Raw genomic sequence first — 16376 nt, 5'->3', positions numbered from 1 at the left:
AAATTTATGAGGGTAGGGATATTTCAAAATCAATTGCCAAGACAGCATTCTATGATTTTTATGATCTAGCAACAGACTTACAAGGAGCAAAGATTGCATCACATGACTTGCTGAAGAGAAATCATTCGAGTGTAAAAACTAGGAGGCCTATGACATAATATAGATAACAAAGTAAAATTTCAATAGGAGTCCCACATCACTTCATATATAAATCTTTGGCAAAACAGTCAAAAGCCACATATCAAAAGCAGCAAAGTAGCAGAAAAAAGTAAATGAGGAAAAAAGTAAATGAGCAATTAAAAAAAAACCTGAAGTGGTAAAACACTAAAGAAACAGTAAACGAAAGAAGCACAGTTATTCATTCTCCAAAAAAGAAAGACGCACAGTTATAACTTATAAGAGATCATGAGATGGAGGAACTCAAAGGTAACCCATCTCTCTTAGAGAGAATATCAACTACGGAGGATGCCAGAATGAGAGAGAGAGAGAGAGAGAGAGAGAGAGAGAGAGAGGGAGGGAGCTCAATCTTACTAGGTTGAGTATCAAATGCCCAAACAAAATCAACTGTATTTGAGAGTTGCAGTTCTGCTAGCTGCAATTATAAATTGTTTTCCAACCATAATATTCAATAAGCTCATCATAGTTCTAACATATTTTGTTTTATTTTCACGCACTATGGAGGGGAACGTTTCTTAGAGAGTTCGAGGTTCGATCAATCCATTTATTTCTAAATTGTTTCCCAGTTCCAGTTCAAGTCGAGAGTATAGTATGATATTATGAGTAGTGACAAACAAAAAACACCCATTATGATTAGAAATTGTGGAAAAAAAAAGTAGAAGATTTTTGTAACTAAAGAAAATTAAAGTGAGCAAAGATGTTGAAAGACATAAGATGTCGATGCAATTTCATGACTAGAAAACTTAATTGCATATTTCTCTTTGGATAATATTATATCTGTGTCACTCTGTGCTTGTCGCAGTAAGGTTCTGTAAAACTTCCACACAAACATCTAGAAATACCAGTACACTTGGCTTGTTAGTCCAAGCCTGTGGGCCAAGTTCTAAGAAGCGTGTGGCATCCAAGTCTTTTAAGTCTTCCTTCAATAATGCGATCTTGGCCAAGTTTGCACAAGCGTTCTTCCCCTGTCTTTCCCATCTTCAAGTTGAAATCTCTTGGGGAACTTGTTCTTAATGGATGCTCTAGCTTCGAAAAGTTCCCAGAGATCTTGGAGCCTATGGAACGTCTGCGGAGACTTGAGTTAGGAGGAACCAAATTGAAAGAGCTGCCTTGTTTGATTGAAAACGCAGTTGGGCGGAAGGAATTGGAGTTACCTGGGTGTAGATGCTTCGAGTCTGTCCCAAACAGCACCTTGCCTCGGTCGACGGTCATTTTATGGCCTTCGATGTACTACCTCGACCTCGGAGGCTGCACAAAGTTAGGAGAAATCCCTGATTGCATCTTCTTCCGCCTCAAGAGGTTATCTAGATTAGATCTGGGGGGAAGCATGATTAGGCGCATACCTTCAACCATCAATCAAGCGTCTGAGCTGGGGGAATTAATTATAAGAAATTGCGAGCTCCTTGAGTCTTTACCCGAGCTCCCATATGGTCTGGGATATATAAATGCAAGGGGGTGCAAGAGATTAAAGACATTGTCTGGGTTCACGACTGCACGCACACACGGTTCATATTTGAACATAGCCCGTGACTTTTATGATTGCGGAAGTTTGGATGAGAATGCGAGAAGGTACATAATGGATGATGTACATCGTAGAACATTAAAATTGCTAAGTCTCTTTCTCTCTGCTAAAAAGCACTCTATCCATTCCGCTGCTTCCATAAATAATCAACATCATGTCTGTGTCTGTGCAGGTACTCGGGAAGAACACGTACACGAGCCAGTACCAGCTTAGCTGTTCGGGAAGTGAAATTCCAAAATGGGTGAGGAATCAAATGGAGGGAAGTAGGATAGATATCACGCTTCCTCCACATTGGATTAAAGATGCCAACTTTCTGGGTTTTGCTTTCTCTGTTGTTATTGACTTCCGTAAGGCGCCTCATGCGGACGTTTGTGTACTTGACTGCATCTTCGAAAACGAGGATGGTGAATACATTTTCAAAAGCGAGGATGGTGAAAGCTATACATGGGACACATGCTCTCTTGATGGACAGTATCTAGAAAACTCGGAAAACATGGTGGTGGTGTGGTTCGCAACCCTTGAGAGGATGGGGTGGCGGTTCGCTCCTTGTACCAATGTCACTCGAGCCTCTTTCCATTTCAAACTACACGATGAGGGACCTGAGAACGAGTATGAGGTGGAACGGTGTGGGGTGGGCTTTGTATATGCTCAAGGCCTAGACGAAAATGCTGTAGATTGGCAGATCATGGATGAACAGCATGGTGAAGCTACCGCCAGTGAGAATTCAGATTAAGATACCTCGGATTCAGTACTGTATAGTCATTATAGGCGGCCAGCTGCTACTAGCTAGATAGAATTGAAGCTCTTCTTTTATGGTATCAATCTAATCCTTGTCCTTATTTTCGAACTCTGCAGACTATTATAACACAAGCATGGGCAGTAGCAAGGGAGCATCTAGCCAGAACCCTTCTCAAATGATTTGTGTGCTCGATCTCTTATTTCATGTTGTAGACATTGGATTATCAGCTGGATCATATGCCATTAACTTGTTATCAATGTTATGGGATCTTTATATCTTTTATATTCTTTTGTGGTTGCTTTTGTTTTAATTTGATTTATTGTATGAAGTGTCAATTAGTTGAATTAGAAGGTTGTATTCAAATCTTTGGAAGGACCACACTGATTTTTTTTTGTCCAATTAAGTCTAAGATCTTAAGATATTGGAGACAATTAAGAATTTCATAATATTGTTTCGTAATGATGATGGAGATATTAGTGAATTCTTAGGGTTGTGATCTCTTACGATTTGCAACAAAATATAGTTTAATTTGAAGGTTATCAATTTCAAGAAAATGACAATTGCTTACAAATTTAATTTCCTTGGGATGTGCATCCAAGTCAAAAAATAGATAAAATGGAAAATATATCATCTAGTGCCAATTTAGAATCAAATAGTTGAGAGTCAGTTGTACTCAATTAATGACACATTTACTAACTTGAAATGAAACTCATCAGGAATTGAATTCATTAGGAATGTGAGTGAGAGACGTAATGAATTTGGATATGGAGATTTCAATTCTATTGAATTATTTACTTTCAACATGGAATTAGAACATAAAACAATTATAATTACGTTTGATATTATTTATTTACCATCGAAATCAGAATTAAAATTAATTTAATTATTGAAATATCCCTATATATATGAAGTTGCTCATTTCTTCTATCAATCAATAGTGCTACTGTGTTACACCAATTTACCATCAGAACGACAAATGTCACTACACTAATTTCTTTTCCTTTAACACCCAATATGACAAATCAAATTTCAATTAAATTTCACTTAATCATACATTATGTAAATAGAAGAAGAAAAATTAAAGAATATTATTAGAAAAGAGACAAACTGATCTTTAAGTACTCCCGTAGAATATATGTGGTTGGACAATATGAAAATATTCTCAAATAAATTAGGGTAGTTTAGATAACAAAATTGATACCCGATAGAGGAATTGATTATAATACCCACCTCCCCCCTTAGGTACCAGGTTAGAGATTTTGGAAAGAATCGATTCATGATAAGGAAGTGTAACCCACATTTATTCCAATTGTTCTATGTATTAGTAAACGACAGAATTTTCTTATCCTGTAATCAATTCCTCTATTTTCATTCCACGTTAGCAAACGTGCCATAAAGTCATTCCAATCCAACTATCCATGTTTCAATTCCAATTGACAAGTCAAAAGCTTACAACAACAATGGGAGAAAAATTTCTTCCCATGTAATATTTGCATATGTAAATATTACTCAGAATTTCAAGTGACGAGGAAGAAGCATGGAAAGAGTAGATATTTCACAAGGCACAACCCAATAATAAGTGCTTTATGTTTCAATATACAGCCACAATTCCATATCAATCATCATCTTCTAGAACACTTCGACGCCTCTGAATCTGGAAACCGGAAAGCGTAAGAAGGCCAAATATTAGCATACTTTATCATGGAAACGGAAACAAATGAAAATTCGTGTTATTAGGTCGTCATGATTCGTGACTTACAGTGACTTTGGTCTGCTTGGTTGTTTGGTTGTTTATCTGTTCCAACAAGGAAATAAGCCTCTCCTCAGAAACCTGACAATTGAATTTCTGAGCACTTTGTTTCTTTTATAGATGAGCTCTTATGAATGCTTTGTTGCAAGGAAAATAAAAAAACCACGGGTCAAAGACAGAAAAGGATATGAGAATGATATAGCATACCTTCTCAGCAATTTGGCCCATTTGAGCAGCTCTCAGTATGACATCTTCAACACCTCTTGCCTTCTCAGGTTTCACTAAAGCAATGCGAGCAACTGCACATGCATAGCATTAAGTATAAGATAATGTGTTAGTGCTGGAGCTGAGTTATGAATTACACTAATCATGCATTTGACTGAACTAGAACAAATTGTTGCCAGGGATAAACTAAATATCTAAATATCCTTCCCGGCCATCTACATATTACATATATCTAGTAGTCAATAACAGTGACCAAAACATATTATCTTCTAATAAATAAATAAATATTATCTTAAATCAGAAATAGTTTTCTCCTTGATAGGTGATCTATTAAAGGAAAGTTCCAAGTGAAGATAATTAACTAATCAAATGCCTATTCAAATATTAACTTACGTCTTTCTCGAGCTTCAGATGACAAAATCTGACTTAGCATCATCTGCCTCCGTTCTTCTGCCTCCCTACATTTATTGCCTTATGTATAAGATTAATAAGAACATTATTGGAGAAAGTAAAAAAGAAGTATCACCCCAGTGAATCAAAACCCAACCTCTTGGCATCATCATTTTCCTTCTGCTGTTCAGGGTTTTGCTGCCCTCTGGCCCCTCCCTGTTAACAATATAAAATAGTGACATCAAGAAATAATCACCAAGAAGGGTTTTTTTTTTTTTTTTGAGCAGGGATGTCCAAATAAGTCTCAAGTTATTTGAGTACTTACAGCGCCTTGTTGAGCCATAAGCTCCTGCATTCTCCTTTGTCTGATTGCTTCCAGTTCAGGATCAGCCTAATAACGGAATTCATAAAGTTACACAACAAATATCCAATGACAGGCAAATTACAAATAGCTAACCATATTTGAAATAATCTGCCAACTACATATAACATTTAGTCTTCTCTCTTCCATTCTTTGACGTATAGACTTATAAAATAAACAAGGCCAAAAAGTAGTGCTTCTGGTGATCTTATTAATTTGAAAAAGTAAACCTTGATATCAAGCTGGGCACGGTGGACGGGTGGAGAATACTTGACATGACATACGGAACAACAAAACCATACAGTTACTGTACTCTGAAAAGGGCCTTAAATACTCTAAAAGGCTGACAATTTAACTTCAGTTATCACTACACGATTCAACTCCTCCTTTAATCCAAACTCATTACTTATGAGGCTGAACTTGAGGATAGAAGTTCTGTCTCAGAAACTCCAGTGATTGTTAATTCTTCAAAGTTGATATATTTTATGTGCCTTGTAGTTGAAATCCCAATACCATAGCTAACCCTGATAACTATAGCTATTAAAAATAAAATAAAAACACCAAAGCTTCTCGCGTTCTGGGTACTATGAGCTACTCAATTTCATATATCAGTCATATGTTAGGCAATTACATAACAAAAACCCATTGAAGACTATAAAAGAGTACAAATTGATCAAAACTCAGTAGTATTTTACTCCAAGTAGAGGCAGTCAGATTGAAAGATATGAACTTTGATAACCCTAAATCAAGCAGAGCAAAAATACGTGGTGGAAGTAAAAGAGAATCGAAGTTGAAGGAGAGACTTTACCATTGATTCAAGTTGGGAGTAAAGAGGGATCTAAGTCTGAGTGAGTTTGAGTTTGTGTTTGCGTTTGTCAGACGCGAGTCTGAAATCTTTATATAATAGAGTTGTACACAGCTCACACATACACTGTTAAGTGTAATAGTAAATCACAATACAGGTGGAAAGAAGAATGAACAGTAAGAAACTGGGCCGACCAATTCATTGGGTTCATACAGTGTCGGCCCACTTATTTATACTATAAGAGCCTGAAATTTGGGAACCTTAAATGCGACGCACAGACGTACTAGTTATGATTCAGTATTTTGACGTAAATTTCACATTGTATGTAACTTAACATATGAATGATTTTCCTCCTTTTATTCTGGAGTTTTTGGGCTGATTGATGTCACTCGATTCATAAAACAATTTTAGAACTTTGAATGTCCGACTTAAACTCTATCGCACTTTAAACTCTGAATTTTAAACTAATTGTCCTCAAATTAAAATTGCTGTGCTTGTTTTATGTTTCAGAAGACTTTATTAATGTGCTTAGTGCGACTTCACTAAAATGAATGAAATATCCGAACTACATCCACTAACATTCCAGGAACGCATTGAAGTGACTATAGTCTCCACAGTGTAGTCGGATTGAAACACATCGGCTGTGTTTGACATACCGGATTGGATTGGATTGGATTGGATTAGTATTCAATATTGACTTGGATTAGATTGTAACATATTGGATTTAGAAAGTTCCCATCTTACTGGGTGTTTGGAGAACCAAATACGAAGTCCAACTTCATTTCATTATTTTTGTAATTAAAAACATAATTCATCCTCGATGACAACGTTGATCTCGATGGAAATGAGGAGACGTAGTCGGAAATGGGGGAGGAGTCTAGAGGACGGCATAGGAGGATGTGTCATTGGTAGGGGTGTTAATCGGTGTGAATGGTGCGGTTTATAGGTGATACTGAACACCAAACCGTTCTATTTATTCGGTTTGGTTTTTCACTTTTTTTTTCAAAAACCAATGGTATTCGGTTTGGTTTGGTTTGGTTGGTTTTTTTTTGGTTTATATCGGTTTTTCTTTCGGTTATTTTGTAAATAAAATCGGAGTTTCTTTTCTTGTTTATCTACTTGATTTTTAACGAAATAAAAAGAACATGCGGACATATTTGCAAAATTCTATTTACAAGATATAGTTGCTTCACAAATGCATACAATTGCAAAAAGCCACTAAACAAGTTATACCACATTAGTAGGCATGTTGTGGTTCCAATGTCTAAAATTCAAAATATTAAATTTTGACCGTCAGATATGATCAGCATATTTAAATACGGATATGGTAAAAAATTCATCTAATTTTGATAAAATTTGGGTCTCGATCGATGTGGTCAACATTAACTTAATTTAATCTAATTAAGTGTGAATTTGTTCTTACCCCCTCCTTCTGAACTAGTTTTGGTGGATTCTTTCACGCACACACTCTCACATATATGTGATGTAGCAGCTCGTGTACAATTTTCAAAAATTTTACCTTCCAGGGATAGGGCTACCCATAGGCCCATAGGGGATAATAAGCGTAAAAAGGGTTGACCGCCTTGATTGGGACACAAACGTTATCGAAAATATGTGATTTTTTTTACCATAACCATATTTCACTATACGTAACGCATCATGCGGACAAATTTGCAAAATTCTATTTATAATATATAGTAGTTCTTCACAAATGCATACATTTGCAAAAAGCCACTAAACAAGTTATACCACATTAGTAGGCATGTTGTGGTTCCAATGTCTAAAATTCAAAATATTAAAGTTTGACCATCAGATGTGATCAGCATATTTAAATACGGATATGGTAAAAAATTCATCTAATTTTAATAAAATTTGGGTCTCGATCGATGTGGTCAACATTAATTTAATTTTATCTAATTAAGTGCGAATTCGTTCTTACCCCCTCATTCTTGACTAGTTTTGGTGGATTCTTTCACACACACTCTCTCACATATATGTGATGTAGCAGCTCGTGTAAAATTTTCAAAAATTTTACCTTCCAGGGATAGGGCTACCCATAGGCCCATAGGGGATAATAAGCGTAAAAAGGGTTGACCGCCTTGATCGGGACACAAACGTTATCGAAAATATGTGATTTTTTTACCATAACCATATTTCACTATACCTAACGCATCATGCGGACAGATTTACAAAATTATATTTATAATATATAGTTGCTTCACAAATGCATACATTTGCAAAAAGCCACTAAACAAGTTATACCACTTTAGTAGGCATGTTGTGGTTCCAATGTCTAAAATTCAAAATATTAAATTTTGACCGTCAGATGTGATCAGCATATTTAAATACGGATATGGTAAAAAATTCATCTAATTTTGATAATATTTGGGTCTCGATCGATGTGGTCAACATTAACTTAATTTCATCTAATTAAGTGAATTTGTTCTTACTCCTTCCTTATTGACTAGTTTTGGTGGATTTTTTCATGCACACACTCTCACATATATGTTATGTAGCAGCTCGTGTAAAATTTTCAAAATTTTTACCTTCCAGGGATAAGGCTACCCATAGGCCCATAGGGGATAATAAGCGTAAAAAGGGTTACCCGCCTCGATCGGGACACAAACGTTGTCGAAAATATGTGATTTTTTTACCATAACCATATTTCACTATACGTAACGCATAATGCGGACAGATTTGTAAAATTCTATTTATAAGATATAGTTGCTTCACAAATGCATACATTTGCAAAAAGACCTCTAAACAAGTTATACCACATTAGTAGACATGTTGTGGTTCCAATATCTAAAATTCAAATTATTAAATTTCGACCGTCGGATGTGATCAGCATATATAAATACAGATATGGTAAAAAATTCACCGAATTTTGATAAAGTTTGGGTCTCGATCGATAAAATATTTAATTATGTATATTAAATATATCTGTAAATAATATAATTTCTTTATAATATATATATATTCGGTTTTTCGGTTCGGTTTCGGTTTCCAAACATCCAAAACCAAAACCACACCAAATCTTTCGGTTTGGTGCGGTTTTTTTTGCGGTTTGGTGTGGTTTTTTTTTCTTCGGTTTTGTTCGGTTATGGTTCAGTTATTTTTCGGTTTTCGGTTTTCAATTAACACCCTTAGTCGTTGGCAGAGACTAGAACTGAGGGAATTAGATTGGTGACGAAGGATCTGACGGTGGGATAGAGAAGACGGTGGTAGTGAGAGGGATGCCGCGGTTGGGAGCGGAGGAGTGGGGGCTCGGGATTGGGGAATGTTAAGGGGTCGGGGTTGGAGAGAGACGAGCTTGTGGTTCTGACCTTTCTAAACCCTAAACCTTTGTCTGGATTGAAGTCTATGGAGAGAAAAAAGAAAGAGATAACTTTATGAGGACCAACTACTTTAACTATTTCTTCATGGTTTAGTCTTGAATCATGGATGGACAAATTAAATCCCACTATATTAGCAGGATTTCAAATGAAGATTTGACAAGATTAAATTTTTTCGACAGCAATATATCCCAACCTCCAAACAGACTGATTGGCCGGATTGAATTTATGTTTGCCTATCCAGTCCCTATATCAGGGCAAACAAACACGGCCATCTTTCTAAGTCCGGTAAGCTCTAACAAAACAAGATAATATGCCCAGAAATTTGTTGCACTTGAGCCGTCCCCGGAAAAATGATAGTGCTCTTCTCTTAATCATGGAGTCAGAAAAGCACAAATATAAAATCATGGGAATAGATTCTCCACGAAAATATTAATCCCACCATCTACAACAAAAAAATTCGCAAGTGAGCCCAACACGTCACGTGCCACACTACATTTGTTTTTGAATTATTTCCACACTTTTGACCCAACCAAAAACCACCCCAAACAGAAAATGACAAAATCAAACCAAATCAACCCCTCCTTAATTACAACTCTACCCCCAACTGGCTCTTCCCCCTGCAACAGTGCAACTTCCAACTCCACAGTTCCACTGTATAAAATAATAACCTGCTTACTTCACCATGAAGTCAAACACTCACTGACTTCAAGAACTGAACCAAATCTCAATCCCCACCACCATTTCCAGAGCTTGAAGAAGAACCTCAATGGGTCTCAACTTGCTCCTCCTCATGGCCATGGTCGCCACCAACATTCTCTCCCTCTACCACCTCTCCTCCACCATCCAATCCCCCAAACAGCCCCCTCCCCTCACCTCCCCAGTCCCCGACCACCTCCTCCACCAGCTCCACACCATACGCGCCACCATCAACCACCTCACGCGCCACCACCCTCCCCCACGCCCCGCCGCATCAAAATTACCTTCCTCCTCCGCCGCCGATCTCCTCCTCTACTCCGGCCTCTCCCCAATAGCCTCCGCCTGCCACAACCACCCCGATCTCCTCAACAAGTACATGTCCTACGCCGCCTTCTCCCTCTGCCCCGCCGACGCCGACATTGCCGAGTCCCTCATCCTCAGCGGCTGCCACCCCCTCCCCCGCCGCCGATGCTTCTCCCGAACTCCCCACAAGCCCACGTCATCACTCTCTCACAACCCTTTTCCGAACTCTCTCCCGGATCAGAACATACTATGGGACAAGTACACGTGTAAGAGCTTCAGCTGTCTCAACCGACAGAACCCGAGTTCGGGTTTCGACTTCAGTCACGAGCTTTCTAACTTCATGACGTACAAGTCCGAGCTCGACCTCCCCATCCCGCAGTTCTTCCAGATAGCCAAGGCCGCCGGCGCCGTCCTCCGCCTCGGTCTGGACATCGGCGGCGGGACGGGGACGTTCGCGGCGAGGATGAAGATGTACAATGTGACGGTGGTGACTACGACGATGAATTTCGGGGTACCGAATAATGAGGCGGTGGCGCTGAGGGGGCTGGTGCCGCTGCACGTGCCGCTGCAGCAGCGGTTCCCCGTGTTTGACGGGGTGCTGGATCTGGTGCGGTGCGGGCACGCCGTGAACAGGTGGATTCCTGTGACGGCGTTGGAGTTTTTGTTGTATGATGCGGATAGGGTGTTGAGGGGAGGAGGGTACTTGTGGTTGGATCATTTCTTTAGCAAGGGGGTGGATCTCGAGAAGGTTTTCGGGCCGTTGATTAGCAAGCTGGGGTACCGGAGAGTGAAGTGGGCGACGGCGAGTAAGAATGAGAAGAATGGGGAGGTTTACTTGACTGCTCTGCTGCAGAAGCCCGTCTCAAGATGAGGTTCGAGTTTAAGGTACTACATTGATAATGTGGTTGTGTTTTACATTGATAATGGTATGAAAGAATTTAAATTGTGGTCGCTAGGTTTCACTGGTTCCATGATTCTTCAGACGAGAAAAAATGGTAATTGTAGTAATGAACAGTGCATGATCTGATATATGTTAAAGCCTGGATACTTTTGGAGACATGGCATTGGCATTTCAGTATTCTTTCATAGAATTGTGGTCTATGTTTGTCCAATTGTCTGACACCGTAACTGTAAGGTTTTGATCATATGGGTATTTTTTAGTTTCTCAAAAATGGGGAAAAAATTTGCGGGCACTTGACTTGGTTATTTTATTTAGACAGGTAAACTAGTAATACAACTTGCTAATAGATGTCCTGCTCTTTGAAAGGAAATTTGAGCGTGTCAGCTCTCCTGGATATTAGACTAATATAGAATGGTTTGAAGGAACTTCAGTTGTGCACTTTTGCTCTAGGCTTTGCTGGTGTCATTATTCTACATTTTATCCACTAACAACCTTGTATACTTTGGGAGGCATGGCATTGATAAACTTGTCCGACATTGTTAACATAAGGTTTTGGTCATACATGAGTCATAATCTAGATTACCTACCTTACTGAAAAAGGATCATTCTGGTATCTATCTATGACGAGTCGAAACTTGTGTAATGTTTCAAGAGCTTTTAGTTCAGACAACAGAAGATAAACCTGAGCATTTGTTTAGACTAGGAGAAATTGGGGAAAGTTCCCGGGTTGTTTAATTCTGTAATGGCACAGTGATTCATACAAATATGTAGCTTCCAGTCTGACTACTTCGTGATGGGGTTTGGTTGTCGTTGCAGGTTTGCTGTCAAATTTTGATGTCGAGTGAATTGGTGAGGACCTCAACATGCAGAAGCACCTCTCCTTAGAAGTTGGAGCACATTATTAATCTTTGAAGCAGAATATATTAACATCAATTGAAGGGGATAAACTGTAGCTACTTATGACGATGTGTACAACTGTGCAATGGTACAAACGAGCATTTATAGGATCATGGGGTGTAAATTCAGAAGAAGCCCCAGAAGAGATGTAAAATGGCCTTTTGTTGGACTCTCAATTGTTTGTCAGATTTATAATTAGTTCTTTAGAAGTTTTAGATTCACATCTGCAGAAAGGGGACTCGTACTTCCATTTAATTTCTGATTTTTTTCTTCCAATAATGGAAACAAGACTACAAAACAAAATATCTTTTAAAAAATAAAATTGAATAGCCTTTCAGATTCTGAAGCAGTTAGACAAGAGAAATTGGACACATAGATGCAATCTCATTGTTAGTATTAACAAAAACTGATCATATGCAGCAATGCCCATCCAAAATCGATAGTAGGAGAAAACGAGTTTAGTAGGTTCCATCCCTGTAATGAAGAAGCCTATTACTGTCCGCCTTTCTGAATATTCAGAAGCCTGTAGACAGTCAATGGAGACCATGGTGTTGAATTTCTATGGCAGGGTGGAGGTGAAGATGGTGACTATTATAGCCTTGATTCTCAGATCCGATTAAGGAAATTGCTTATGAACAAGATTGGTAATCCTCGGATGAGACGATTTGGTGGAAAGGCGCCACGGAAGCAACTAGCTACCAAAAAGGAAAGACTCGAAAGATGCAATCTATAGTGACAACGTCCTCTTTGCTACTTGTTTGCTTTGGTCATCGTTTCATTGTTTGAAGTTTTAAAGCCAATTTTTCTGTGGCCATTCCCTTTTACCTGGCTTAATGTACAGCCGTTTGAAGATGTAATCTTCTCATAATTTATAAATTTTTCGTTATTTACTATTCCAGCCTAAGTACCTGAGATGGTTTTAGTTTGACACTGGACCAAATAGCTGAACTGGTAACACAATGCTGTAGTTTTAGTGAATAGCTAAACAGGGTATGCATATATGCCACTCGAGCAGGAAGAGACCTATACACTACTGCGAAATTCATAAGAATATCAGATATGCCTTCCACGGCTCGACTGTCACGGACAATGTAAGATCAAATAAAACTTGCATAAACATCGCATTTCAATTTTACAGACTATTGATGAAGCAGCATCTGGCTAGGAAAGCTTGCTAATTTCATTCTAATTTTAAGAATTGAACTTGTATCTTTCTTCAATATTTACGAATTAAGCTGACACAAGAAATGATACCAACCAAAATTTAGGGTGTTCTATCTGTCTATCAGCTTTATATTCAGAAAAAAATAATGACCAGAACTTTAAATCCTCTCCATCTCAAAGATGGTGCCAAACATATAAGTCGTTGAGCTTTGGTGACCTTTAAACATAAAAGAAACAGCCACTTCATGTATCTTCAGAAACTAGCAAGGTTTTCTTTCTTGAACCAGTACATCCTCAGTTGGTTTTACACCAAAAGACCAACAAAAGACAAATACGTTTTTTTTTCCTTTTCAGGAATGCCAGACGATTTCAACAATTTCCATTGGTATGCTTTCCCGACTGATCAATCAGTAGTTTTCCGCCTCATCAGGTTTTGCATATCAATTGCATTGATCTTAGCAGCAAGTATGAAGTCATTCTCTGTCAATCCACCTGCACAACACATATTTCAGAAAAGATATTATCATTCATTCATTTGCAGTTAACCTAAAATACATCATTGATATAAAAAAAATCTTGTAAGTTGACACTCTAGGTGGCAAATTTTTACAATTGGTGGCAAATTCAGCATTCAGCAGGTCAAATTTACTCAGGAATAATTCCGACTGCTCACCACTGAAAAAATTCATGCGTGCCAGTCTATATAAGCTGTAACTCAAACAATTTACTGGTCTGGAATCAGGTCATAACTCATAACACCAGGAACTGAACTCAGACAAAGTTGAGTCAAGTAGCCAGTCTAAGTAAAGCATAATTGTGCTATATAAATCTTTCCTAGATACAGAAGAATAGTCAAAAGCATGGTTAGATACAATCTATTTCCCCATGAAATTCCAGGTACAAGGAAATTGAAAAGTTATAATATAGAAGTGATCACCAAAACGAAGAACATGAGAACACCCTCAGAGAGAATCTAATGCATAATGATACAATTTTTTTTAAGACAAGTGCAGATACATAATTACTTCATTTCTAGGATCTTCTTACCAATTGAATGGGTCCAGATCTCAATGGTCACATTGTTCCATCCAACAAGATGAAGGTCTGGATGATGACCTGCAGCAAACACATTTTGTTACCAGTCTAGATTAGTTATGCTCTAAACTAATTCAACTTAAAACTCATCGTCTATATAAATGCAGGGAGCTAAAAATTAGAAAAAGAGGCTTCACATACCTTCTGCTTCAGCAACATCACTTACGAGCTTAAACATTTCCAATCCCTTTTTTAAGGATTTAACTCTCCATGACTTTTTCAGTTTCAACAAACCACTTTCACTTATCAAATTCCACCCGTCCACCTAAACGAAATACACACCTTAGAGAAGAAAAACAGATGCTGTAAGTGATTAATAATACACTGAATTACAAACCAACCTTTGTGAGTAAATTACTTGCTGAGTCTTCAGTCATAGGTCGCATATCCTTTGAGGTGCAGGGCACACACTTCTTTGTAGACAAATCTAAGGAAGCCAGAAAACCAATTAGGAATGTAACATATTAACAAAACTAGTATTAACAGAATTTGATATGAAACATCAACCACCAGTATGAGAAACGAAACCCACAAATAAAGTCAGAAAAACCAATTAGTAGGTTCCATCCCTATAATGAAAAAGAGTTTCTGTATTATTGGAAACCAGAAAAGTTTTTTAAGGCACAGAGAAAGGAAAAATAGAGATTCAACCCAAAAGGAAAAGACGAGGAAAAAAAACACTTAATAACATATCTGAATTACAAATCTACCTATCTATTCCTAAAATGGTATGGAGCGACATCACCCACCAGTAGGTGACATATACTCCTAATTTCCAAAGCATTTCTGGGACTAATAATTTTAAGTTTGATAATAAGGTGTTGGTTAAGACTACCTCAAAGTTGTAAAATAGGTATGGCAGATTTAGAATATATAGACGAGGTTAGAAACTTTGACTAGCTAATAGATCATTAATTTGCTCAAAGCAGGGACCTTAACAATCCCACAGTAGAAAGATTCATCTTTCCATGCTATAAGTATCTAGGAACCTGAATCTGTGAACAAATTTGTATGAAACAATGGTATCAAAATAGCTTTCAGTGGATTGTAATGGGAAAGTTTTGGTATATAAATTAAAGTTCTGATTCGCATCTAATCATCAAATCAAAAGTTGGCGAGTTGAATGAAAGGTCTGCACGCACCTTGGTCAGTGCAAAAAGTTCTAAATCCAGAAACTGAGTTTCTACTGGATGACACCCCCACATTGGTCTGAAGTATCTCATACACTCTGCTACTGGAACTGTATTTTAAGTACATAATTCATTCTCACAAACTCAAGAAGAGGAGTACTAAATTACAAAAAGCCACATTCTATAATAAGAAAAGTGCAGGGATGCACTCAATACTACAACCTGTAGCCATAACCAATGTTCTAAAAATCCCCGCCTAGGACCGCCTAGGCGCCCGGAGATCCTTAGCCGCCTAGATTTTGGGCCGATTAATCCCCGATTAATCCTCTGGGCGCTGGTTTTTAGCTGTCCGCCCGATTAACGCCTAGCGTTTTTTAGAACATTGGCCATAACAGATGATCATATCATAATTCTGGAAATTACCACATTACAATAAACACACACATATCAAATAAACCCGATACTCCATTTCACTCTACTCTATCTATTCACATTCATTACAATCTAAGATCAGTATAATAAAGGGTACCCAGAAACAATCCAAAAATGAGTTTTATTATGGTCTGATCAAAACATCAGCTAGTCTATACACAAAAACCCAATAGCCAAACACCAAAACCAAATAAAAACAAATGCAGGAAAGTACCGTCCATTAACTCCAAACAGGTTCTGAAACACTGACACTACTGCTACCTGAATAACAAAAACAACCTCAAAACATCAAAACCAAATTAAAACCCATTAATAATCATAAAGATAGAGAAAGAGGGCACCTTTGGAAATGGGAGGTGTAACATTCGACTCATCTGTAAGCTCTGGATGGCCAGTGGGGTAAAATATGAAGCATTTCAACACAAACTCTGTGGTGCTAAATACAAATAGT

General features: G+C 37.9%; 4 protein-coding genes across 5 annotated transcripts; 2 read left to right on the top strand and 2 right to left on the bottom strand.

The window, feature by feature from the left end:
* Positions 1 to 1068: 1068 nt before the first annotated feature.
* LOC126788681 (disease resistance-like protein DSC1) lies at positions 1069 to 2830 on the top strand. 2 transcript variants are annotated; one of them, XR_007671405.1, is made up of 3 exons: positions 1069 to 1746; positions 1872 to 2415; positions 2555 to 2830. XR_007671405.1 is itself a non-coding variant. In XM_050514692.1 (2 exons), the coding sequence occupies exons 1-2, from the start codon at positions 1106 to 1108 to the stop codon at positions 1942 to 1944; spliced, it is 714 nt and encodes a 237-aa protein (XP_050370649.1). In that variant the 5' UTR covers positions 1069 to 1105; the 3' UTR covers positions 1945 to 2830. The 2 variants fall into 2 exon arrangements, 1 of the variants encoding a protein (XP_050370649.1); XM_050514692.1 differs by having other exon boundaries at positions 1872 to 2830.
* Positions 2831 to 3839: 1009 nt separating this feature from the next.
* Positions 3840 to 6053, bottom strand: LOC126788040 (uncharacterized). Its single transcript, XM_050513993.1, has 7 exons — positions 5973 to 6053; positions 5129 to 5194; positions 4961 to 5019; positions 4807 to 4871; positions 4396 to 4487; positions 4198 to 4269; positions 3840 to 4092 (listed from the first exon to the last, which is right to left on the bottom strand). Exons 1-7 carry the CDS (start codon positions 5973 to 5975, stop codon positions 4054 to 4056), a joined length of 396 nt encoding a protein of 131 aa, XP_050369950.1. The 5' UTR covers positions 5976 to 6053; the 3' UTR covers positions 3840 to 4053.
* A 4024-nt stretch (positions 6054 to 10077) lies between these two features.
* LOC126788190 (probable methyltransferase At1g29790) lies at positions 10078 to 12352 on the top strand. Its single transcript, XM_050514162.1, has 2 exons — positions 10078 to 11178; positions 12024 to 12352. Exon 1 carries the CDS (start codon positions 10098 to 10100, stop codon positions 11175 to 11177), a length of 1080 nt encoding a protein of 359 aa, XP_050370119.1. The 5' UTR covers positions 10078 to 10097; the 3' UTR covers position 11178; positions 12024 to 12352.
* A 1013-nt stretch (positions 12353 to 13365) lies between these two features.
* LOC126788210 (pterin-4-alpha-carbinolamine dehydratase 2, mitochondrial) lies at positions 13366 to 16306 on the bottom strand. The gene is made up of 7 exons (XM_050514183.1): positions 16267 to 16306; positions 16140 to 16186; positions 15506 to 15603; positions 14705 to 14790; positions 14505 to 14628; positions 14316 to 14384; positions 13366 to 13760 (listed from the first exon to the last, which is right to left on the bottom strand). Exons 1-7 carry the CDS (start codon positions 16297 to 16299, stop codon positions 13672 to 13674), a joined length of 546 nt encoding a protein of 181 aa, XP_050370140.1. The 5' UTR covers positions 16300 to 16306; the 3' UTR covers positions 13366 to 13671.
* Between the last annotated feature and the right edge of the window lie 70 nt (positions 16307 to 16376).

The sequence above is a fragment of the Argentina anserina genome, chromosome 3, assembly GCF_933775445.1.
Source record: "Argentina anserina chromosome 3, drPotAnse1.1, whole genome shotgun sequence".
NCBI lineage: Eukaryota > Viridiplantae > Streptophyta > Magnoliopsida > Rosales > Rosaceae > Argentina > Argentina anserina.
Note: the sequence above shows the minus strand (reverse complement) of the source record. Positions and strands in the feature narration are given on the sequence as shown.

Bases quoted from the DNA above. Each gene is read 5' to 3' on its own strand.
- LOC126788190 (XM_050514162.1), top strand. From the start codon at position 10,098: ATGGCCATGGTCGCCACCAACATTCTCTCCCTCTACCACCTCTCCTCC.
- LOC126788210 (XM_050514183.1), bottom strand. From the start codon at position 16,299: ATGAGTCGAATGTTACACCTCCCATTTCCAAAG. The intron at 14,629-14,704 runs GTTGGTTTGTAA...TATTTCGTTTAG, and splicing joins CAAGTAATTTACTCACAAAG to GTGGACGGGTGGAATTTGAT. The intron at 13,761-14,315 runs GTAAGAAGATCC...TGTGTTGTGCAG, and splicing joins GATCTGGACCCATTCAATTG to GTGGATTGACAGAGAATGAC.
- LOC126788681 (XM_050514692.1), top strand. From the start codon at position 1,106: ATGCGATCTTGGCCAAGTTTGCACAAGCGTTCTTCCCCTGTCTTTCCC. The intron at 1,747-1,871 runs GTACATAATGGA...GTGTCTGTGCAG, and splicing joins TTGGATGAGAATGCGAGAAG to GTACTCGGGAAGAACACGTA.
- LOC126788040 (XM_050513993.1), bottom strand. The intron at 4,872-4,960 runs GTTGGGTTTTGA...CAATAAATGTAG, and splicing joins GAAAATGATGATGCCAAGAG to GGAGGCAGAAGAACGGAGGC. The intron at 4,093-4,197 runs GTAAGTCACGAA...TCCGGTTTCCAG, and splicing joins CCAAGCAGACCAAAGTCACT to ATTCAGAGGCGTCGAAGTGT.